This window comes from Schistocerca serialis, chromosome 2 (genome assembly GCF_023864345.2).
Source record: "Schistocerca serialis cubense isolate TAMUIC-IGC-003099 chromosome 2, iqSchSeri2.2, whole genome shotgun sequence".
NCBI lineage: Eukaryota > Metazoa > Arthropoda > Insecta > Orthoptera > Acrididae > Schistocerca > Schistocerca serialis.
The window spans coordinates 897,964,700-897,990,778 of record NC_064639.1 but is presented as its reverse complement, the minus strand read 5'-3'; the positions used below and the strand labels follow the sequence as shown (position 1 = coordinate 897,990,778).

At 38.4% G+C, this 26,079-nt stretch overlaps 1 protein-coding gene across 1 annotated transcript; it reads left to right on the top strand.

Annotated features, from left to right (window-relative positions):
- The first annotated feature begins 7,432 nt into the window (after nucleotides 1–7,432).
- Nucleotides 7,433–8,881, top strand: LOC126456505 (uncharacterized). The gene has a single exon (XM_050092254.1). It carries the CDS (start codon nucleotides 7,433–7,435, stop codon nucleotides 8,879–8,881), a length of 1,449 nt encoding a protein of 482 aa, XP_049948211.1.
- Nucleotides 8,882–26,079: the final 17,198 nt, after the last annotated feature.

Below are 26,079 nucleotides of genomic sequence, written 5' to 3'. Positions count from 1 at the left end.
TTTATTCCATGAACCAGTTTTCGAACTTTTTCAGGTTCATCTTCAGATGGTTTCTGGAAGTTACATCATTATTTCAAGCATAATGCTGGGTGCTGGCTTGCAACAGTATGGGCGGATTTTATCCGTTAATGTCCATCTGCCTGCCTCCATTTTGATGTCCGGTTGTTATATCACTACACACACTTTCACACAAACTATATTAATTTACACTCTGACTGCAAAACTTTGCCAGCAGCTAGCATGCGCTATACAACTACACAACCTATTGACTTAATAACATGTCTGCTAATTGTTATTACCTATTATAAATAAACAAACATTTAAAATTTAAACTTCAAAACTAGACTTCATATAAATATGGTAATAATTTTATTGTGTTCTGTACAGAACTTGACAAATACTTAGGTTGGATATTCCCTATCAGCAGAAACTACAAAAGATTTGCTGGTACCTTAATTATGGCTGCCAAAAAGTGTAAATCAAGAGGATACCATAAGCAATTCATCCCTGGGTAGTCCCAAAACAATGAGTTGTACCAAAACTTCCTCGAAAATGGTGATCAAGAAGTAGCAGATGAAGTACTACACAGTATAGATGCGGAGAGATGGCAAAAGTAGGAGGAAACAGTAGAAATCTTGAATTTTCAGACATGAAATAGACAGTCATAGATGTTATTGAAGTAACTAGGAAGCAGAGCCCCCAAACAGAGGAATAAACAGCAGTTAACCCAGATGCCATTGACTCACTTCTAGTAGCAACATCCAGAGCATCAAAAGACAAATCACACACACTCAAAGTGAAATGAGAACTTAGACCCCTAAAAGCCAAATCCTACAAAACAGCAGTATACCACAATAATTAAAACACTCTAAGAAATCACTATACTAAAACCTGGAAAACCAGCTGATAGCCTAAAAGTTACAGACCAATAGCACTGCTATCCATATCTACAAGCTATTAGGATGGATTATCTACAATAGAATAAGTACAAGATTGCTTAAAGCAATCCCAGTTGAACAAGCTGGCTTCCAGCCAAAATGAAGCTGAACAGCTCAAGTTCTGTCCCTCACCACCTACATTGAGGAAGGATTTCAAAGAAAACTTAAAACCGCAGCTCATTGACTTATCGGTGGTGTCCAATACAGAGTGGAGTGACAGCTTTTTCACCATGATACCTTGCAAACCAATTTCTTGCCTAATCAACAATATTCTAAATAACTGACTGTTCCAAGAAGTCAAGGCATCCAACATCAGCTCCCCAAGAAAATTAAAAAGCAGTCCACTGTAGAGATCAGTCCCTGCTCAATTTCTCTTCAGCTTGTTCACTGCAGACGTACCAAAAACAAAATCAAGGAACTTATGCCAATGACTGGGTACTTGCAACGAAGTGTACCTAAATTGAACAGTCAGAAGAAACACCAATGAATGACCTAGATGCAGCAGGAAAGTACTTTTGGAAATGAAGACTCCAACCAAATGCCACCATGATGGAGGTTTCCTGCGTTCACCTAAACAATAAACTTACTGCAAGAAAAATCAACTTGCAGTTTGAAAACACTACACTCACTCATAGTAAAACACCAAAGTATCTGGGGAATAACCATGACTGAACCCTGTCTTTCAGACAGCGTCTAACAAAAACAGCTGAAAAATTGAAAATAAGAAAAACATCATAAAAAACTATGTGGTACAATCTGTGGAGCATCAACATCCCACCTACGTTCTTCTGCTTTGTGTGTTGTGTTCTTAACTGCTGAGTATTGCACCACAGTTTGCCTAAACAGCCCATATGTATAAAAGATAGATGTCCAACTAAATAAGAGCATGAGAATGATTGCTAGCGTTATTAAATCAAGACCTGCAGAATGGCTGCCAGTACTAAGCCACATTCTACCCTCTCGGCTATGACACATAAATGCTCTCATGAACAAATAGAAAATGATCATGGATAATAAAAATTTCTCAATCCATCAAGATGTCGATGATGCAAACTATAACCAGCTCTGCTCTAGATGACAACCAATAATAATAGTGAGGGTCACTATAGAAGATGAGGTCAATATTAAGGAGTCAAAATGGACTGACAACAAAACAGTAATATGCCCTATATTACCCAAAAACCACTGGATTTTGACTTACTATGCAAAGTGTGGTCAGTGCCAAACAGAATTAGAACCCAACATGACAGATGTGCATATTTTTTACATAAATGGCATAAGCAACCCTCGCCACTTTGTGATTGTGGAGAACCATCAGACACATCACAGAAGAATGACTCACAAGATCATATGATGGTAGACCAGAAAACTTCCTGCTGGAACTCCTTAGTAGATAGATTGTATAAATGCACTAGATGTTTCTAAGATTTCATATTGTATATACACTGCTGGCCACCGTAAATGTAACACCAAGAAAGACAAGAGGTAGCACAACAAAATTTATTTTGTAGGTAACATGTTGACCAAGTATCAAATGATTACGTTTGCAGATGTCTGTGACAAGTGGTTCCTGCCAGAATCAGTAGCCAGAGTAGCCGCCATTGTTGGAGATCACCACTGCCACACGTCTCGGCATTGAGTCAAAGAGACATTGGATGTGTTCCTGGGGTACAGCAGCCCAAGCAGCTTCCACACGTTGTCAAAGATCATCTGGTGTGGCAGCTGGGGATGTAATCTGGGTCACTCGTTGAGCAACCATGGACCACATCTTTTCTATTGGCGAAAGATCCGGAGTGCGAGCCGGCCAGGGAAGCACTTCAATCTAGTTATTGACGAAGAACCTTTGGACAATGCGTGCCACGTGTGGTCGCGCATTATCCTGTTGAAATATGGCTGTGGCCGAGCCCTGAAGGTAAGGAAGGACAACTGGCTCCAGCACCTCGGATATGTAGCGCCGGCTATTTAAAGTACCGGCAATGCGTACTACAGGCGTGCGAGAGTAATATCCAATACCGCCCCATACCATAATACCTGGTGCAAGACCAGTGTGGTGGTGCATAATGCAGCTGTCCAGCATCCTCTCTCCACGGTGTCTCCACACTCGAATCCGACCATCGTGGTGCTGCAGACAGAAGCGTGCCTCATCAGTAAAGACAACGTCATTCTATTCTGCCGTCCACATCCGTCTGTCATCACACCATTGGCGACGGAGACGTCTGTGGTTCTGCGTCAATGGTAGACGAAGCAATGGATATCTTGCGGACACACCACTCTGCTGTAAACGGCGTCAAATGGTACGCGCAGACACTGGATGATGCGTTACAGACGCAACGTGCTGTGCTATGGTTCGGGATGTCACTGAGCGATCCGTCACTGCCATGCGCACAATTTGCCTATCAGCACGTGCAGTGGTGCACCGAGGTGAATGTGATCAACCACGTCGGTCCGTCGTACCCTCCTGCATCCAACGGTCACATATCCGCATTACAGTTGTTTGGTTTCGTCCAACACGACTAGCGATTTCTCTGTATGATAATCCACAATCTCGGTAAGCCACTATCCTTCCTCTGTCGAACTCGGATACTTGATCAAACGATGTTCGCTGTTGTCTACGAGGCATAACTGATCGTCTTGTGAAACAACCACAAGGTAAACACACGTGCCGAACGTACACTCGTCGAAATCGCCAAGCCTTAAATGGCGCTATGAGGTGGCACCACAGGCGCGCGTGATGTGCGTCTGCGCTGAAATTCTAATCAGTTGCATATCTCATCGCTGCAAACCCATGGTGTAAATTTCACTTGATTCGGATGCTTCCTTCAGGGTGTTGCATTTACGGTGGCCAGCAGTGTATTATCCTCTACAATCTACGTACTTTTTTTCACAATGTGTCAAAAAATAAATAAATGTATGTGTTCTAGGGTTTCCATCGATTCCAAAAATGTCTTTGCATCTGTAACCCAACTGTAAGCGGGTTTGGTCATTTTAATGAATATATAATCCTTTAATGTACCACATTCAGTTGGAAGGCCATCTTGGCCTTCACCTCCTTTGTCACCAGGTGCATTAGCCTTGGGCTTTCCCCAGGACCATGCTCTGACCAACATTTCTGATTCACCTGGCCCAGCTGTACATGACAACAAACTGGCTCTCCACCACTCATCTCTATACAGTGCTCAACAGACCAGTCAAACCATTGGTTTTGTCAAAATCTTTTTAAAAAGGCAGCCGAAATATTCTGCAGAAGAAATACAAACTTCACAACTAAACATGACATAGAAGACTTAGTGTAGTGGTTATACTGAAAGAGATAACTAAAATGTCCTAACATCACAATCTAATACTTTTACAGGAAGAGCATTTGCCAAGGTCTAGACTGCATGCAAGTAATGTCTTGTAATTCTCCTGAATTCAACATCTCACTATTCTAGGGGGGATGCTGATGAGAACATAAAGACATATGTGAGGCATAAATGTATGTTTACAGGGCTAGAGTCAGTTTTCCAAAAGGAGTGGAGTTGCCAGTGGGTGACTCAGTGTATGTAGCAATAAAGAGCAAAGCTGTGTTTTATGTTAAAAGTATCTGGAGCTAACTGCATTAATCAAAGAACGCTGCACAATAGGGACCAACTGAATGAGACAGTGCACTCATTAGCACAGTGACCTTGTATTCAGGAATATGGGGTGTGCTCTGCATAACTATTCTGATTTACATTTTCAGTGGTTTTCCTAAATCAATTCAGCCACAAACTGGGGTGGTTCCACTATCAAAGCCATGGGCAAGCACCTGTCTTTTACTCATAAAAGCACACTTATGCACTCTGTGTGTATTATGTTTTTCAACTACTTCTGTTCATTGTGCTACAATGACAAATCCTCTTTCATTGTACAATCATCCTTGGATGAATAAATAAATAAATGAAATTGTCACATTTCCATAAAATCCCTTACTGATACAGCTTTACATTAGCTTGGAATGATTCATGATTCATGTAGTCAGATACCTTAGACAGGTCCAAAGAGATCACATGATTCTTATGTTTCCTTTAAAAAGGGCTCAGAATGTTTTCAACTAAATTTGTAGTTACCATTATCCTAGACATCCCGTCTCTGAAACTGTGCTGTTATGAATGTAGTATTTTAAATTTTGTTGTAAACTTAAAATTCTGTTCTTCATTCACATCTCATAGATTTTCACAAAATTGGAAATTAAAGATGCTAAACAAATACAATAGGACCAAGAGTCAGTTTATAATATTTACAAAAGAATAGAGATATACTTTATACAAGCATGTGACATAAGATATGACAAATTGTATGCAGGTGTTTGTATACCACAACTGTATGTGTTTGTGTGTGTCTGATCTGCAGTTCTCTTTGCTTTTGCTTTGTACAAAATATCATATCCCTCAGTACGCAACCCATGCTGTCATCTCTTGTCAGGTTGATGTTTCGTTTACATTTTGCACATGCACCCATGCCATGCTGAGTTGTATTCTAAGCATGTTCTTCTTATTCTCATTGCATTTTTTTCTTTTCCTTCTTCTGGTGTTATAACTTTAAGCAATTTTTGTGGCAGTTAACTTTCATTTCCACATTTTTGTAATATGAAGTACTTTTGTAATACAGTCTCCCAATTACACTTCTAAATGGAGACAAAAAGAGGATGTTTACTAAGGTGATGTTGAAAATGCTTTGGAAGAGAAGTTGGAATTTTTGGACATGTTCTAGATGGTTACAAAATGTGTATGAGCATGCCCATGGTGATGGGCTAAGTTGATGTGAACTTTCATTTGAGAAGTGTTAGATATGCTGGTCATAAGGATACCAATGTTAGTGTTCTTGATGCTGTGCTGTGGACATTTATAATAATTTATGCCATGTTTGCCTACATTTACAACAAGGAGTGAAATAACTTTGTGATGTTGTAACGGCGGTTCTGATGGTCATGAGATACGTACAGGTAAGTGTTCCAGTAGATCTGAATGGGACCACACATTTGAAATATCAACTGAAACTGGAATCTGTATGCATTAGCAACATTTTGATTGGAAAGTAACTTTTACACATTCACAGTGTATTACCTGTTACTGGGTGACCAAAAGAGACACTTCACATGTACGTACTTAGAACTTAGGGACCAATAATACCTAGAGGTTTGCATGTGTGTTTCTTCTTGTCTATAGTTTTATATTCTATACTTGATTATGAACAGTTTCCAAGCATTATTAAGTTGTTAGTCACATTTTACCCAAGGACAATTTATTTATGCTCATTGCATTTTGAAAAACCTGAACTCTATCATTCAATGGTTACACATGTGTTTTTGTCGTCATATCGTGTGATGGTGCAGTGTGCTATTTAGAAAGTGGTGTTCTAAAATCTTTTACATATGTGTGTTGAAAAAGGACTGTTAAACATTGTCATAGAATCTGTGAGAATAATATTTAAGTTAAGTTTAGCAAGTGCTGTAGTGCATTTAATTGTTGCTGCATTTTGTACCTTTATTTTAGGGCAATTAAAGGCAGCACACCTGTGGGCATGGAACATTCTAAACAGAATTTTGTATGTGTGTTGTCATAGAATAATGTGAGTTTATTTGCTTTGATGGTGCACCATCCTTTATTTGTTGTATGAATGTTTTAGTTTTAAGTAATACCAACTTGCAATTTTCCACATGTGGATTTCATCTTTTCAAGTGTTCTGACTGAGGCAGTGACATTTTATCTGATGATATGGCTAATTTAGATTGCTATTTTCCCTACTGAGGCAGCATTGTTAGTCAACCTTGGGCTAGGAACAGGGTTTAATCATGTATTTGCTTCAAGATTCATTCAAACTCATGTTCAGTATTGTTCCCTTACTGGTTAAAAACCATGAGAAACTGAATTTCATCCACAACAGACAGGGGATAATTTGGACATATTTTCAGTGGTACAGTTTTTTTTTCTGTTGTGCCGACCTGGGTTGGCGATTGCCATCATTGGCTATCTAACTTATTTTCCCTGTCTAATTCTTATCCTCCTGCTGTGTCAATGATACTATTCTTTATTTCTCCTTTGCCAAAAAAGGGTAGTGTTGACTAAACCCATGAGGCAGTATTGGTTTTGCTACCTCATCTTTACATCCATAATTTTGAGGCATTGCACCTCCCTTATCAACAGAGACCATCCATCACTCCTCTCTTGTGGTTTGCCATCAATAGTGAGCTTCCGTTCACTTTTCTTGTGCATAATTAGTAAACAGTTGATTTGCTTAGCAATGAGTTTATATTTTCTGTCTGTTTGGTACTGGTCCTGCCTTTACTTTTGTAGTCTCATTAATGTTACATGTTTATAAGTGTTATGTCTGGTATGAAGACTATGCACTGCCATTCCATATAGGTCTGAAGTAATGACAACTTGCCCCTGATGTGTTTTCTCATGTACTCTTTTGCTTCATGTTCTTACTATAACTAATGAATAAATAATATTTAGCAGATTGGAGCTTTATTCATGGAAATAATTAATAAGGGAAATATTATGCAAATTAATCAAAGAGCAAAACGGGGGATATCGGTATTGATGAAAAACAAATTCAAAAGAATGGTCACAAACTGGGAACCTATCGATGAAAATCTGATTAAAATTAATATTGATATTCATGGATACAAAATTACTATTATAGGAGTATATGGAATAAGCGAAGATGAACCAATTTGTAAAAAGGATGATTTCTATAATAATTTAAATGGAATCATAGAGGATATCGGGAAAACCAGGGAGATTATTATTGCAGGGGATTTTAACAGTAGAACTGGAAGTAAAATTGGAAATAAAATTATAGGACCATTTGGAGACAATGTTATAAATGATAATGGTAATAGACTTATTGATATCTGTGGACAAAATTCATTGAAAATATTAAATGGCTTTTATCAACATAAAGAAATACATAAATACACATGGCATAAAGATACATTGAATCAAAAATCAATAATAGACTATATTATAATTAAACAGCAAACGAGGATAAAAATACATGACATAAGAGTATATAGAGGGGTAACTCTTAGCGATCATTATTTGGTAAATTCCAAATTTTTATTCCCCTTCAGAGGAAAAAGCACTGAAGAAAATCGAAATTGTCCTATAGAAAATATACAAACAGAAATCAAAATGCCTAAATATAATTTGAATAGTTTTGAGAATGAAAGCACAATATTTTTATATCAAAAGAGATTAGATGAAAAACTGGTAGAAACAGAGTTTGATAATACAGAAGATCAATATCATTATATTGTAAATAAACTACATGAAGCCGCCAAGGAAGCTTTAGGAGAAACAGAAGAAACACGTACAAACCATCCATTATACTACTGGAATGAAGAAATTAAAAAGGAAGTGAAATTAAAGAAAGAAAAATATTTAAAATGGTTAAATACCAGAAATCTTCAAGATAAAATAGAGCTTAATGCACAACAAGCGAAAATCCGGAAAAAGGTTGCAGAAGCAAAAAACAAAGTTTGGGAACAGTCATGTCAAAAAATTGAATCCTATATTGGTGGTAAAAGAAACACAGAAGCCTGGAAAACTATAAAAAATTTAAGAAGGAATTCCAAAGAAACAACACATATTAAATATATTACTCATGACTCTTGGGAAAAATATTTTAAAAGTTTATTAACAGAAAACAGGGAAGAATACTTGGGAAACCCTGAATATAATGAAATAGTAGATCTACAAGCAGAGAATTACATCCGTTTGGAAATAGAGACAGTAAAAACTGCAATAAAATCTTTAAAGAATGGAAGGGCTACAGGCATTGGAGGTATTCCTGCAGAATTATTAAAATTAGGAACAAAGAAATTAATGGAATTGTTAAGAAACCTTTTCGAAAGATGTTTAAATGGGGAAGATGTCCCAAATGATTTGAAAGTAGGATATATTTCAGTGATACATTAAAAAGGAGCGAAAGATGAGTGTAAAAATTATAGGGGAATAACAGTGACCAATACCTTCAGTAGATTATATGGAAGAATTATTAAATATTTGTTAGAACAAGAATACAAAGAAAAGGAGGCTGAAGAACAAGCAGGTTTTAGAGCTGGAAGATCAAAATTGATCATATCTTTTGCCTACAACAAATTATTGAAAAAAAAATGGTTCGGGCACAACCTATACATTTAGTATTCATAGATATAGAAAAAGCCTATGATAGTGTGCCTTTATCCAGTTTATGGAAAGCTTTAATATCAATAGGAATAAATCCAAGAGTAATTAAAGCAATTCAAAATTTATATAAAAATTCTATTTCAAAAATAAAAATTGGTAAATATCTATCACATGGATTCCAAGTCACAAAAGGATTACGTCAAGGATGTAGCATCTCACCTACATCGTATAAAATATATACAGAAGTAACTTTACAGAATTGGAAGAAAAAATGTCACGCTATGGGAATACCAATAAATGATAGAACAATATACTCGTTACAATTTGCAGATGACCAACTGATTATAGCCCAAGACTATGAGGACATAGAGTATATGACCAGAAAATTGATTCAAGAATATAAAAAATCAGGTCTAAATGTAAACATGAATAAAACGAAGTACATGGTAATTGGTGGAGTGAATGGAGACTTAATATTAGAAGAAGGGATGGGAACAATAACAGCTACTGAGGAATATAAATATTTAGGTGTGAAAATTACAAATGATGGGAAACAGGACAAAGAAATTAGATCAAGAATAAATTCTGGAAAGACGACAATCTCTTTATTGAATGGAATTCTCTGGGACAAACACATAACAACTGATAACAAAATAAGGATTTTTAAAACAATAGTTAGGAGCATTATTACATATGGTTCAGAAGTGTGGACAACAAAATGGCAACTGAAATCAAAATTATTAGCCACAGAAATGGATTTCTGGAGACGTTCAGCAAGAATATCAAGACGAGAAAGAATAAGAAATGAAGTAATCAGAGACAAGATGAAATGTAAAAATTCAATTATTGATTTCATCGAGCACAAACAACTTAAATGGTATGGACACATCAGACGAATGGAACAGGAAAGGCTACCAAAATGCATAATCGACTGGGTACCAATTGGAAGAAGAAAAAGGGGACGACCACCTGATACATGGATACAGGGAGTTCAGTCAGCAATGAGGAAGAACAACATTCCTGAAGATTTATGGACAAATAGAGAAGATTGGAGAACAATAATTAGTGACTTACTGTAATCTAGAATAGGTGCTGGAAAAATGTACTCACATTGTAAATCCAGAATAATAATAAATAATTATGCAAATTTTGTTTATGGTCAAAGAAGTAACAGTGAGTGAATTTAGACTTTGTTTCTACCAATTACTTTGAGGTTATTTAAAATTAGTGGTTATTTTCAGTGCAAATATCCACCAGATTAACATCTAATTGCCAAAGTGTTACTGTCTGCATGTATTATGAGGATTATTCCATGTTTGAACAATCTCACTTTAAAAGGAAACATTTGAGACAACTCTTGAACAAATTTTGACAATATAACCATTTATAATTTTCCCTGAGCAACACTACAGAAAATCAAATGTAACAGATCCATTTCATAGAGTTAAGCCTCCACAAGCACCAGTCCCCCATGAATGTGGTCCTTGTGGAATGGGGAAGCATTGCACATGTTACCTAACCAGTTTGAGTTATTGGGAGTAATTCATTGGTAATTTTTGAGAATTTAAAATTTTCTTTCACATATGTAGCTGCGACCAAGCTAGAGGCGTAGATTCCTAACCCAAGTTCTTGCAATGCCTATGTAACAAACCAAGCCTGTCCCTTCAGGACAGAATCAGTTGATTCCAGTAAAAGCTGTTGACAGGATATGCTTTCAGCTCCCTGTTCGGGCGCTAATGACCATAGCAGTTTTGCGCCCTAAAAAAAACCACTTTCACAACAATTAACTATTATTCCAGGCCCGCACAGTGCATGTAAAAATTGAACACATATCTTTCCGTGTGAGCTCTGATTTCCCTTGTTTTATTATGATGATTGTTTCTCCCTACATAGGTCGGCATCAACAAAATATATTTGGAGGAGAAAATTGCTGACTGAAATTTCATGAGAAGATTGTGCTGCAATGAAAACACCTTTGTATTGATGATGATCACCACAAATCCTGTATCATTTCAGTGACACTCTCCTCCCTATTTCACGATAATACAAAACGTGCTGCCCTTCTTTGAACCTTCTTGATGTAGTGCAACAGAAAATCTGCCCCACACAGTTACCAACAAGATCTTCTCAAAAGTTTTTAATTGGTTTACTGTTAATTTTCATTCTGCCAACCCAAACAAGATAAATTTTACGCAATTTTGACCAAGTCACATAAACTCAAAAGAGCACTCAATAACCAGTCACTACAGAGAGTTAGCGCCAGATTCCTGGGCATTCACTTGGACTGAAAAGTAAACTGGGAACAACATTCATCAAACTGTGAACAGACCAAACTCAGCAGCTTTGAGATTCAAAATACTCTTCCGTATTGCAACTATGCACCAGGCAAGACATCTGAGTGTTTGTGAATTCATAAAGATAAGTTATTTAGATGCAATAACTGTTATTTTAGTATAAATTAATTGTTAACTACATGTATAGTGTGTTTTTTAAGCTTACTGTTAAAGGTACCAATTTTCTTTACATATTATTCCAGAAAATATGAGAAGATCATACGGCCAAGTTGCAGTCTTATTTCTGTTTCTGTTTTGGCTTAGTTAACTTAGAGAATTGTGTTTAATTGCCCTGTTTTTCTTTCCAGTAATTTAAGTAGAGTGCATCAATTCATTCATCACTAAGTTAATATTTCCAGAAAATAGCATAAATCTTGAGTTGCTCTAGTAGTTTGTTTACTTAAAGCTTGTGTACATTAAAGTTATGGTACATCCTATTGTGAATAAATTAATTAACAGATATTTCAGTTATGTGAGTGCTGAGCTCTTGTTGTAAATACAAATAATTAAATGTTTTACATTATATCATACACCTGAAAGTATTGATGTATAAGCCTAATTTTTGCAGCTCATGAATAATGAAAATTTGTCTGGTGTAAAGCATGTTAAGTAATTTAGTTCTGAGTTCGAACGTGTAATTGGTGTTGCAATGCATGATAAATGCAGATTTTGCTGTAGGATAATCAAAGAGGGAGTGGTATGTGCAGACTGTGGGCTGGAATTCCACTGGAGTGACTGTAGTGGGGAACTGAATAGCAAACTCAATGAGGCTCTCCCATGGAACTATAGGCTACGCAAAAAGAAGAGAGATTTGCTGAGCGGAAGGCAAAGATTTGTGCTCTTTAGGTTCAATCATAACATGCAAATTTGAACTAGATAGGCTGAAGGAGGGAAATAGATCATTTGTACTAGGTAAAGGTAATAAGCAATGCACAAAAAGGGAACAGCCCTTCAACTTCATCTACATTTCAGCGTAGAGTAGCGAATAAATTTGACATGTTACCTGAAGTAGGAGGGGGAGGAGTCTCATCCAGCTGTACATTACAGTAGGGTGGAGCAGACTTCTAGCAAAGAAACTCAATGTAGGTTGGTACCGAAAGAGAGTAGGAAGAAAAGAGTCTTGCTGCTAGATACAAGTATTGTGAAGCCAAGTTTTAGCCTTAGCCAGGTGACAGAGGACACTGGGAATATGTGCAACAATTTTGGCAAAGAGGGTCATGTCGTTGTAGTACGTGGAGCACAGAACAGCCTGGTTAAGGACAGTAATTACAGCTTTATCGATGACCTGGATGAAATAGGAGTAGCAACTACACACACAAAAGTGAGTTTTATGGAGATCCTGCAGTGCCATGACCAGCCCTGGGTCAACACTCCTGTGAGTGTGTGAACACTAAGTTGATCAGGCTGCTGCTGACTGAAACGAAATCTCATATGAGTGCAGTGTCTGTTGCTGAAATTAGGAACTGGGGATATACTGTACATGGCCTACACCTGATTAGGAGAGGGAAAGATAAGGTGGCTGAGCTTCTTGCAGTAAATGCATGGGAGGCGACCAGCACACATAGCAGGGTCCCTGTAGTTACTGGTGTCAGAAGGACACTTTCTTTAGGCTAGAATCAGGATTCAGGCACCCTGTTTCGAAAGAAGTGAAAATAACACGTGTCCCACAAAATGCTTAAGAATGCACAGAAAAATAAGGTTGGCTTATTTCTTCAGAATATTAGAGGACAGAATAATAAGGCAGAACAGCTTCTTGTCCGTTTGTAAAATTTAGAGAGCTATGAAAAGATTGACATCCTATGCCTATCTGAGCACCACATAACCACAGGGTCAGAAGCTACATATAAAAGATTACATTATAGCAGCTTACTCATGCAGAACATATGTGAAAAGGAGGAGTTGTTACATGTATTAAGACAGAACAAAAGGTCCAAAGCATTGAAACCAGCTAGTTTTGTAGTGATCAGCACACAGGAGTGTGTGCTTGTGAATGAATACTGTTTCAGCTCACTTTTAATTGTAACTATTTATAGATCCCCACTGGATAATTTTGCGCTGTTTATGAGGAATCCGGATTTCTTACTCAGCTATCTATCAGACAGTAGCAAGGAGTCTGTGATGACTTCAATGTTGATTTCCTAAAGGTTTCTGACAAGAAAAATGATGATGATGATGATGTTTGGTTTGTGGGACGCTCAACTGCACAGTTATCAGCGCCTGTACAAATTTCCAACCTTTGCTCAGTCCGATCTCGCCAATTTCATGACAGATGATGAAATGATGAGGACAACACAAACACCCAGTCATCTCGAGGCAGGTGAAAATCCCTGACCCCGCTGGGAATCAAACCCGGGACCCCGTGCTCGGGAAGCGAGAATGCAACCACGAGACCACAAGCTGCAGAAGACAGGAAAAATGATCTGGAAACCTTATTTGGATCCTACAATTTGATGTCAATAATTAACTATCAAAAAGGATGGATAAATACAGTAGAACCCTAAATTACAATGTTTTCTTTTTGTGAAGCTCAAGGAAAGAAAATAACTGGTAACCCAATAAAAAATGCTCTCTCTGATCATGATGGACAATCGGTTAGGATAAATAATGTAGTGCCTTACAGTATGGGTATTCCTCAGTGGAAATCCGAATAATTAATGGCTCCAGGACAATTGTTTTTAAGAATAGTTTACTAGAGATGATCTGGGATGAAATTTATAATGAACCAAATGCTAATATAAAATTAAATATATTCCATGATAAATTCATATCATTATTTTCAATAGTTTTTTACAAAAGCTAAACAGAAAGGACAAAAACAGGAGAGATCAAATTATGTTGTGAAAGGAAAAAGGAGACACACTGCAGCAGTTGCACACTACAAAAACTGCTCAAAATTACTAAGAAAAGTTATTTAAAAAGGCAGGAACATCCACATTATGTCTGACAACAGACTAAGGCTATATGGAATGTAGTGAAATGAGAAACAGGACAACCAGCCACAGAACAGTGAACACTATTAAAGTGAATGGATGGGCTATAAACGACGAGTCACAGGTAGCTAATATATGTAATAATCATTTCGTAAATATAGCAGACAGTATAGTGACAAATGGTTGAAGAGAAAAATCACAGCAGTATACTGAAAAAGCAACTTTCATAGAATTCAATCACATAAATGTATCAATGACATCTCCTTCTGAAATTAAGAAAACTATACATTCTCTCAAAAATTTAAGCTTGTTCAGTTTTGTTTGTGTTTCATATAATAAGCCCTGTCTTATATGTAATATATGTAATGCATCACTAACTAAAGACTTTTTTCCAGAGAGACCGAAATATACTATTGTCAAACCCCTAAATAAGAAAGGAGATAGGGGAGATTTTAATAACCACCGACTTGTTTCACTGCTGACATTTTCCAAAACTTTTGAGGTCATATATCATAGAGTAGTACCTCACCTAAGCAACAATATCCTCAGCAAATCACAGTTAGGATTTCAGAAGATTTGTTCTACTGAGAATGCCATTTAAATGCTCACTCACCAAATATTACAAGTGTTAAATAATAAAATAGAAGCAGTTGGATTTTCTGCGATGTGCCTAAAGCATTTGAATGCATTAATCATGGTATTCTCCAATATAAATTGAAGTTTTATGGGATTGATGGTAATGGTATAGCCAACCACTGAATAATGTCATATATAACCAAAAGAATGCAGAAAGCTGTACTTAGCAAATTCAAGAAATATAGTCTAGGGACATTATTCTGACTGGGTAGAAATCACGTATAGCATTCTCCTAAGCCAAATCTTAGGTCCACTATTGTTCCTCATATATGTAAACAATGTTCCATCTCATACACAAGAACAAGCAGTTTTTTTTTTTTTTTTTTTTTGTTTTTTTTTTTCCAGATGACACTAGTATTGTTATCAATCCGAGCATACACAGAGAAACAGAAGAAAGGGTAAACAAAGTTCTTAAAAGTATTATTGACTGGTTTTCTATGAATGGTCTCAGACCTTAGTTTTGAAAAGACATGGTGTATTCAGTCTGAACACCTAGTGGTGCTACACCAATGATAGGTGTAACACATGGTGAGGAAATAATAAATAGGGTGGAAACTTCTAAATTCTTAGGTGTCCATAGTCATGAGAATTTAAACAGGAAAAAGCACATTTTGGAACTCATAGACCAACGTAGTTCAGCCACATTTGCATTTAGAATCTTTGCAAATCTTGGGGAGAGACAAATCAGTAAGCTGACAAATTTTTCATTTTTTCATTTAATAATATCATATGATACAAATGTTCTGAGGTAACACGTGTTTAAGAAAGAATGTCTTCATTGCTCATAAATGTACTGTAAGAGTAATATGTTTAAGGAGATGGCACAGAGGAGGTGAGTTGCCTTTTAAAAAACCAGATACATGCAGATCATTTTCCTTGCACCTTCATTGTTGGTAAAAGTGCACAAACAGCATGTGTTAGCAGACTTTCCAGTCAGTGCTGTAGAATAATCTTTAGTGACAGTCATAAAATTGTTATGGAAGTTTATGGCTTGCAAATGCATCTGGAAAAATGGTATGTTGCACTGGGCATAGTGTGCGAGACCCCAGCAAACAATAAAATGACAAACGCAACTTTTCTGCTCAGACTTCCTGGCAGGTTAAAACTGTGTGCCGGACTGAGGCTCGAACGTGGGACCTCTGCCTTTCGCAGGCAAGTGCTCTACCAACTGAGCTACCCAAGCATGACTCACGACTCATCCTCAGAGATTTACAGCCACCAGTACCTCATCTCCTACCTTAAAAACTTTGCAGAAGCTCTCCTGCAAACCTTCATATGAGTGCACACTCCGTTGCAGAGTGAAAATTCATTGTGGAAACTTTTCTGCTGCTAGAATGAACATGAGCACAAGTGACAGTTTCTCTTACATCATGGCCAGCTATGGCATGCCAAACCTTACGCAAGCTGGATGTGCAGGCTGAGGCCTGACCTATCTCGTCTTTATTCTGTCCTGCATTGAAGTACCTGGCACAATGTGACTTTTCGTTTAGTATTGTGGTGTGGCATTTTCCAGTCTGCACAACTCTCTTCAGCTTGGCAGAATCATGATGTCAGGGCTGTTTACTCTTCACTATTTGTTTGTGGTTTGAAGGATGTTCACAGATCCAGTGGCTGTTTGCAGAAAAGAGGCAGACTACTGATTTATCATCACAAGCCTTTAAAACTGAATGAGAATGACAGAAGAGAGGGATGAGAATTATCAGTAGCTCTTATGCAATTATATAATTGAAGGTACAGCAAAAGGCAGTTGTCCATCTGGTGCTTTCAGAGCCAGTGAGGTGAGGTGCTGATACAGAAATTGCGTATGACGCCAGCAAAGAGATAAGTAGAGAAAGCACATTTATTCTGGTGCAAATCAGGTAATTGTAATTAATAAATATTTGCTAACAAAACTTGGCTTTTGCCACTCTCTCTCACTCAAGACATTAGGAGAAATCTACCAGTCATAAATACTGGCTTTGCAATGCCACGAAACATTGATATTAATAAATAAATGACTAACTTTGGCATAACCAAAGATTTATTATTTCATATGAACTATACTGATTGTATGCTCAAGTTACAGACTGTGTGCCATAGTCAGCAGTTGTCAGTAAGATGCCTTTCAATCTAGTCATGCAGTAGTCCATGCTCTCATTCCATTAATAGTTAGCTTATTACCAGTGTGAACAAGTTCATTTTATGGCATTTCTGAAATAAACACACCATAACAGCATCCCATTTAAAATTATTTGCACAAAAAAAAAAATCCTTTTTGCTTCATCAAGTAAAAAATAGACAGTAGTAATGCACTTTCAGAACCCGACAGCACTCCTACAGTTCTGCAAGGGGACATAAAACTACGAAAGCATCTCCATGTCACAGGCAGGAAGAATTCCTACATGGAGCTCACTAAATCAATTCAAGGATGGACTGGCTTAAATATCACAAAACTCGGGTGGGAAAGAGTGGCCAGTTATACTGTACGCCCCTTATACCACCATCTTCAGACTCACCTGCTAAACTGAGACATTTCTGGAGGTTGGAGGTTTGGTATGAAAAGGGGGGGGGGGGGGGGGGCAGTTCATGCAAACTGTTCAGGATAACTTTGTTTTCCTCTGGTAAGGTTTCCATGGCTCCATAAGGAGGTTGCTACAATATTTCAATCAATGTATGTGTGTGAAAGACCTTTTTCCATTATGAACCTAAATAAGCCACAATTATGTGGCAACCTCAGTGCAAAAATCTGTGAAATTATTTGTGTGTGTCCATATGGCAGCAGTTTGTTCCAGATAAAAATTATATTAAGCATACCAAAAATAATTATGAGATTGATAATTTGTTTTGTTTATTATCTATGTCACTGAGAAATGTGAAATGTAAAACCGAGTCATACACAGTGCTACCGCATTGCCCTTTAAATACAACGTGTTTGCAGTTTCCTCCTCTTCCTCTTCTTTTCACACTCAGATAGCGTACTGTAGCAGTGGGGATAGTGTGCAGCAAAGCTGAGCGCTATGGCTGTTGAGAGCACGGCTCACGAACTAACTTCATGGCTACTGCTATTCTACATCTCGTATCTTTGAAAAAGTGGATGGCACAATTTGAGTAAGTGATGTCTCAGTTCAGGTATGAACTCTCACATCTAGGATTGGCCAGCTAATATTCAATGAAATCACTGTAGATGTGTATGGATGTCAAGTAATATACAGTTAACACTCAGACCTCCATCAAATGTGAATTCAATTTTAGTGCTATGGAAAGATACTGTCCTAACTTTGAAACAACATCAGGTAAACTATGTGCCAGATTCTCAGTCCACCACATTTTAAGTTAGGAAAATTAACAGTAATACACACTCCACAAGAGAGAAAGATTCATCTACATCTATATTCTGCAAACCATTGTGATGTGCATGGCAGAGAGGGTACATCCCATTGTACCAGTTATTAGCGTTTCTTCCTGTTCCATTCATGTATGGAGCGCAGATGAGTGATTGTTTGAATGCCTCTGTGCAGATTATAATTATTCTAATCTTATCTTTACAATCCCTGTGTGGAGTTGTTGTATATTCCTAGAGTAATCATTTAAAGCTGGTTCTTAGAACTTTGTTAAAATACTTTCTCAGGCTAGTTTACATTTATCTTCAAGAGTGTTCCAGCTCAGTTTATTTAGTATCTCTGTGAAACATAGCTGAGATTAAACAAAACTGTGGCCATTCATGCTGCCCTTCTCTGTATACATTCAATATATCCTGTTAGTCCTGTCTGGTATGGATTATACACTTGAGCAATATTCTAGAACCAGTTGCACGAGTGATTTGTAAGCAATCTCCTTTGTAGATTGATTGCACTTCCCCAGTGTTCTACCTATAAATCAAAGTCTACCACCTACTTTAGCCACAACTGAACCTATGTGATCATTCTGTTTCATACCCCTACAAAGTGCTACAATCAGATATTTGTACAACTTGGCCGATTCCAACAGTGACTCACTGATATTATAGTCATAGGGTACTATGTCTTTTTCATTTTGTGAAGTCCAAAATTTCACACTTTTGAACATTTAAAGCGCATTGCCAATCTTTGCACCACTTTGAAATCTTATCAAGATCTGACTGAACATTAGTGCAGCTTCCCTATCATAGTATTCCATTATAGATAACTGAATCATCTGACAAATGCCTAGTTTTACTATTAATATTGTCTGTGAGATCATTCATATACAACATGAACAGCAAGGATCCAAACACACTTCCCTGAAGTTACTTCCACATCTGACGATGACTGTCCATCCAAGATAACATATTACATCCTCCCTGCCAAACAGTCCTCAATCCAGTCACAAATTACACTTGATACCCCTTGTGCTCGTACCTTTGACAGTAAGTGTAGGTGTCACACTGAGTCAAATGCTTTTTGGAAATCAAGAAATACAACATCTGTCTGATTTTCTTGATCCGAAGCTTTCAGTACGTCATGTGCGAAAAATGCGAGTTGGGATTCCCATGATCAATCTTCTTGAAATCCATGCTGGTTGGCACTGAGGAGCTCATTCCATTCAAGATACCTCATTCTGTTTGAGCTCAGAAGATTCTACAGCAAATCGATGTCAAGGATACTGGACGGTAGTTTTGGGTATCACACCTACTACTCTTCCTGTAAACCTTCTTCCAAGAACTGGGCAAGTTTTTTTGTTTGAGGGATCTGCATTAGATTATAGTTAGAGGAGAGGTTAACTCAGCCACAAATTCAATATAGAATCCGACAGGGATTCCATCGGGCCCTGGAGCTTCATTCAATTTTAACAATTTGAGCTGCTTCTCAACACCACTGACACAAATACTTCTTTCATTCATCTTTTCAGTGGTACTAGGATTAAATTGGGGCAATGTCTCTGGGTTTTCCTTTGTAAAGGAATATTTGAAAATGGAGTTAAGCATTTCAGGTCCTGTGTCATTCACTAGGGACTGGACACCAACTTTTGTGCCACTGGCAGCCTTTACATATGAACAGATTTTATTTGGTTTCTGTGAAAGATCACTTGACAGTGTTCTGCTACAGTAGTCACTGAAGGCATCAGGCATTGCTCTCTTGACAGCCAAGCACATTTCACTCAGCATCTCTCTATCTATAGTCCTACACTTCGTTTTATAACTGTTATACAATAATCTCTGTTTTTATAGAAGTTTCTTTACAGTGACTGTATACCATGGAGGTTCCCTCCCATTATGAACTGTTCTACTGGGTTCATATCCAACTGCTGCATGCTCAAGTATTCTTTAAAACTTGAACTAGAGTTCCTGTGCATGCACCAGGCCTTGTGCTGAAAGTTTCCTCATTGAAATATACACCACGGATTTTTTATCTAGTTTACTGAACATATATATCTTTCTGCTTGTTTTAGTTGTCCTAACCATGTCATGATCACTGATACCAGTTTCCAATGTGGACAACCTCAAAGAGATTATGTCTATTTGTCACCAATAGAACCAATACATTTCCATCATAAGTGGGGATCCTAACTATCTGTTCTAGGTAGTTTTCAGAAAAGGCATTTAGTAAAGTTTCACAAGATGTTTCATCACGCCCACCACTAACATAACTGTAATTGTTCCAATTAATTGTTAGATGGTTAAAGTCTCCACCTATGGTTACAGTATGGTTGGGGAACTTACATACATGGAACTGAGGTTTTCTCTTAAGTTTCTGGTTACATCAGGAGATGAGTCTGGGTGACAGAAGGATCCAACTATCATTTTATGCTCATCCTTGATTCTGAGTCTTGCCCAAGCAGTCTCACATGCAGCTGCAATTTCTCTCTCTCTGTCACTTTGAGTTTCTTTTCTACTGCGAGAAATTTACCACATCCATTTCCCATTAGCCTATCCTTACAATATACACTTTAATTTTCCCAAAAATCTCACTGCTATCAACTTCAGGTTTCAATCAGCTTTCTGTGCCTAGTATTACGTGAGCTTCACTGCTTTGCACGAGCGTTTCAAACTCTGGCACTTTGTTGTGAATGCTTTGGCAGTTTACCGTTAGGATTTTAACACTCTCATCTGTGGGAGGCATTTCTTTCGATCTTATATCGATACTTCAGTGTTTCCTACAGCTATCATTATCTGGATTGGATGGAGAGTCATGTAATCTAAAACAAAAACATCTGTGTGCACCCCACACAGAGTCAGATACCTGAGTAGCAGCCACTTAAGTGTAGTGCACACCTGACCTATTTAGGTTGACCCTACAGTTCCCAAGTTGCAAGTCCAGGAAGTTGCAGCCTAACGTGTCACAAACCTTCAAAGTGTCTGGTTCAGTCTTTCCACTGACTCAGAACCAAAGGACTACAATCAGTTGTGGGGAAAATGCTGCAGATTGTGGAGCTTCGTTGAAATTCCATGTGCAAGTCTGGTCTCTCAATATTCTCTGCCAGTCGCTGGATGACCTAAGAGCCCAGACAATGGGCATCATTTGTTCCAATGTGTGCCACAATCTGCTGTTGGCTCCACGCTGTTCCCTCAATGGATGCAGGAATAGCCTCTTGAACATGTTGGATGAGGCCCCCAGGCATACACACCAAGTGCACCCGGTGTCCTTTCCTGTCCCCTGCTGCCATTTTCCGAAGAGGTACCATCATTCGCCGTACGCTCGAACTACTGACGCTTAATAGACCCTTATCCTTTTACGTTTGCAGCCTCCTTGGGGGAAAAAAAACACCAGGTGAAGTACACCTCAAATTTGTTGGTTGGGGGGGGGGGGGGGGGGGGGGACTGGGTACAACATCCTGTGTCTTCCTGGCCCTGTCCACCCTGCCTAAATCTACCACTGACACACCACTGGCAGTCAAGTGGACAAGTAATTACAGATCCTGTACTTTCTGCAGAGGAGGCAGTATCCATGGGAGAGGATGGTAGTTGAGGTACTTACAGTACGTGTATCACAGGTACACAACTGTCAGGAGCTCTTCCATTACACCAATTCACAGCAGCTACCAATCATTTGACAGTAGTCAGGACAATTTTCAGCTCCTTATGAATGCCAACCAACTCATTCCATGTTCAAGAACAGCATTCACAGTGGGGCTGCATTTTGGTGCTGCGATGTATTACAAGGCAGTGAACAAATAATAACTTTAAACTAAGCCTGCTCATTATCTTTTAATCTGTTGAGCTAAAAAGTTGCTAATTCCCAAGAATGAAAGGAAATACACGAAACAAGATTTTTATTAAGGCAACACAAAAGCCTGTGGTAAACACTACTAGTTTTACAAGTTTCCTAAAGCTTTTTGATGATGTTATAGTTGTTAGCAAACTTGAAAACAGAGTTAAATGCAGATAATATATATAGGGCTACTTCTGTTTAAGGGAAAACTACATGTAACACAATATATTAGAAAATCTGCTCCAGCAACAATCATAAACGCTGATTTGCTATAAATTGCTCATAGATTATGCAAAGGACAAAGGTAGCTTCCAAAAATTCTCAAAAACACATGTTTATTTGTGTTTAAAAACAAAGATGAGGTGACTTACCGAACGAAAGCGCTGGCAGGTCGATAGACACACAAACATACACACAAAATTCAAGCTTTCGCAACAAACTGTTGCCTCATCAGGAAAGAGGGAAGGAGAGGGGAAGACGAAAGGAAGTGGGTTTTAAGGGAGAGGGTAAGGAGTCATTCCAATCCCGGGAGCGGACATATTGGTCTTTAAATATGTCTGCTTGTGGCTGTATGTGTGGATGGATATGTGCGTGTGTGCGAGTGTATACCTGTCCTTTTTTCCCCCAAAGGTAAGTCTTTCCGCTCCCGGGATTGGAATGACTCCTTACCCTCTCCCTTAAAACCCACTTCCTTTCGTCTTCCCCTCTCCTTCCCTCTTTCCTGATGAGGCAACAGTTTGTTGCGAAAGCTTGAATTTTGTGTGTATGTTTGTGTTTGTTTGTGTGTCTATCGACCTGCCAGCGCTTTCGTTCGGTAAGTCACCTCATCTTTGTTTTTATATATAATTTTTCCCACGTGGAATGTTTCCTTCTATTATATTGTTTATTTGTGTTTATATACAATGAAGTTTAGGGTGATGTACTTCAGCACAAGTGAACCACAAATTCTGATTTGCTACGAAATAAATTACGTATCCAAAACGCTCTTACCAGCAACTCAGGAAAATATAAGTTTTGTAAGCATCCAAAAATTCTCAAAATAACCTATTTCTCACGTGATTTAACAATGAAATTACAGAACGATTGTTTTGAACGAAGATAGGTCTACTGCTCTCAAAAAATTTAAAAGAGCACAATTAAGTTTCAGTCTACAATTGATGACAACAGTACAAGTTTATCTCGGCACTCTCAAACATTGGAAATTTTGCAATATATCACAATATACAATACAAATGGATCTTGATAAAACCAATGATAGAATCCATTGTCATGCACGTATACAGTAACATTAGAAGATTCCAGGAGTAAGATCTCCATTTCCTTTAATTAACACTTTACTTTTTTTATCATTTGGAATGGATTCCTATCATAACTGTTTTGTCTTCTATTACACTACTGCCATTGATTTCAAAGTTATAGTTTCTAGGTTTGGGAAAAACAGTTACAGACAAAAGTGGTAAGAGATGTTTTCCGACCTGTAAAGTAATTATCACAACAATAGTGTCAAACTGCCGAAGACAATCATATAGTACAGGATCCATGGCCTTTACTAATTGCCGACCTGACAATACTTAAGGTATGTGATAACCTTTCAACATGAAGTTTCAGTTTGGCACACAATGCTATCCCGTCACAATAGGTCATGGTGGCTCTGTGTAATTGGTTTGTATTGCACATAATGATAAGTGTCTGCAACCACCGCAAGTTACCTGAATGATAGTGTTATGCAAATCTGGTTACCACTGGATGGGTTACAAAATACCTTTATTTTACTTTGTAGTTTCACCTGCAAAGCAATTTCCAAGTTCTTGTATACTGTAACCCATCAAAATAGATATATTTGGCTCAACAGTCCAAGAAGTCATTAAAACTTACAACAGTAAAACTGTAGGTGGCTGCCTGCGATTCACAATTAAACATATGACACCCTGTGTATCCGATTATCGACAGTCAGTCAGCCTGTCCTCTTCCTGGCCAGTAAGTCTGCCCTGACCTGGAGTTCTGGCAAGTTTTCCAAATTCTCCCAATCTCCTAAACCTCGCCATTTTTTTTATTATTATTATTTTTTTTTCCATCCATCTTTCTTCCCCTTCACCCATCCCGCCACAAGGAGCTACCACTGGCTCCAAAAGCTTGTACATTTCTTTAAGCTCCAAATATGTTTTCTCCTGCCACCACTTGGTGACTAGATTTTTTATCTATCCAATTACGTTACCTTAACTGTCCTATACACTCTTGGTGTCATGTCCGTGTTATTCTGAAGTGCAGCCAACCCCTCAACATTTTTACAATTGTGTGATTAATGACTACTCGGACTCGTAACTCAAGTGTAACCATTTGCATAGGTATAGTGGGAATCAGTGAAGTTGGCAAGAGGAATAAGACTTCTGGACAGGTGAATACAAGGTTATAAATAAGAAAATCAAATAAGGGTAATGCAGAGGTAGGTTTAATAATATATGAAAAAAGTAAGGATGTAGAGAAGCTACTTCAAACAGCATAGTGAACACATTATTGTAGCCAAGATAGACACAAAGCCCAGTAGTACAAGTTTATATGCCAACTAGCTCTGCAAATGAGATTGTAGAAATGTACGATGCAATAAAAGAAATTATTCAGACAGTTAAGGGAGACGAAAATTTAATACTCATGGGGGACTGGAATTCGATTGTAGGGAAAGGAAGAGAAGGAAAATATGGACTGGGGATAAGGAATAAAAGAGGAAGCCGCTTGGTAGAATTTTGCACAGAGCATAACTTAATCATAGCTAACACTTGGTTTAAGAATCATGAAAGAAGGTTGTATAAGTGGAAGACGCCTGGAGACACTGGAAGGTTTCAGATATATTATATAATGGTAAGACAGATTTAGGAACCAAGTTTTAAATTGTAAGATATTTCCAGGGGCAGATGTGGACTCTGACCACAATCTATTGGTTATGAACTGTCGATTATAGCTGAAGAAACTGCAAAAAGGTAGGAATTTGAGGAGATGGGACCTGCATAAACTGAAAGAACCAGAGGTTGTAGAGAGTTTCAGGGAGAGCATTAGGGAATGATTGACAGGAATGGAGGAAAGAAATACAGTAGAAGAAGAATGGATAGCTTTGAGGGATGAGGTAGTGAAGGCAGCAGAGGAACAAGTAGGTAAAAAGACGAGGGCTAGTAGAAATCCTTGGGTAACAGAAGAAATATTGAATTTAATTGATGAAAGGAGAAAATATAAAAATGCAGTAAATGAAGCAGGCAAAAAGAAACACAAATATCTCAAAAATGAGATCGACAGGAAGTGCAAAATTTCTAAGAAGTGATAGCTAAGAGGACAAATGTAAGGATGTAGAAGCATATACACTCCTGGAAATGGAAAAAAGAACACATTGACACCGGTGTGTCAGACCCACCATACTTGCTCCGGACACTGCGAGAGGGCTGTACAAGCAATGATCACACGCACGGCACAGCGGACACACCAGGAACCGTGGTGTTGGCCGTCGAATGGCGCTAGCTGCGCAGCATTTGTGCACCGCCGCCGTCAGTGTCAGCCAGTTTGCCGTGGCATACGGAGCTCCATCGCAGTCTTTAACACTGGTAGCATGCCGCGACAGCGTGGACGTGAACCGTATGTGCAGTTGACGGACTTTGAGCGAGGGCGTATAGTGGGCATGCGGGAGGCCGGGTGGACGTACCGCCGAATTGCTCAATACGTGGGGCGTGAGGTCTCCACAGTACATCGATGTTGTCGCCAGTGGTCGGAGGAAGGTGCACGTGCCCGTCGACCTGGGACCGGACCGCAGTGACGCACGCATGCACGCCAAGACCGTAGGATCCTACGCAGTGCCGTCGGGGACCGCACCGCCACTTCCCAGCAAATTAGGGACACTGTTGCTCCTGGGGTATCGGCGAGGACCATTCGCAACCGTCTCCATGAAGCTGGGCTACGGTCCC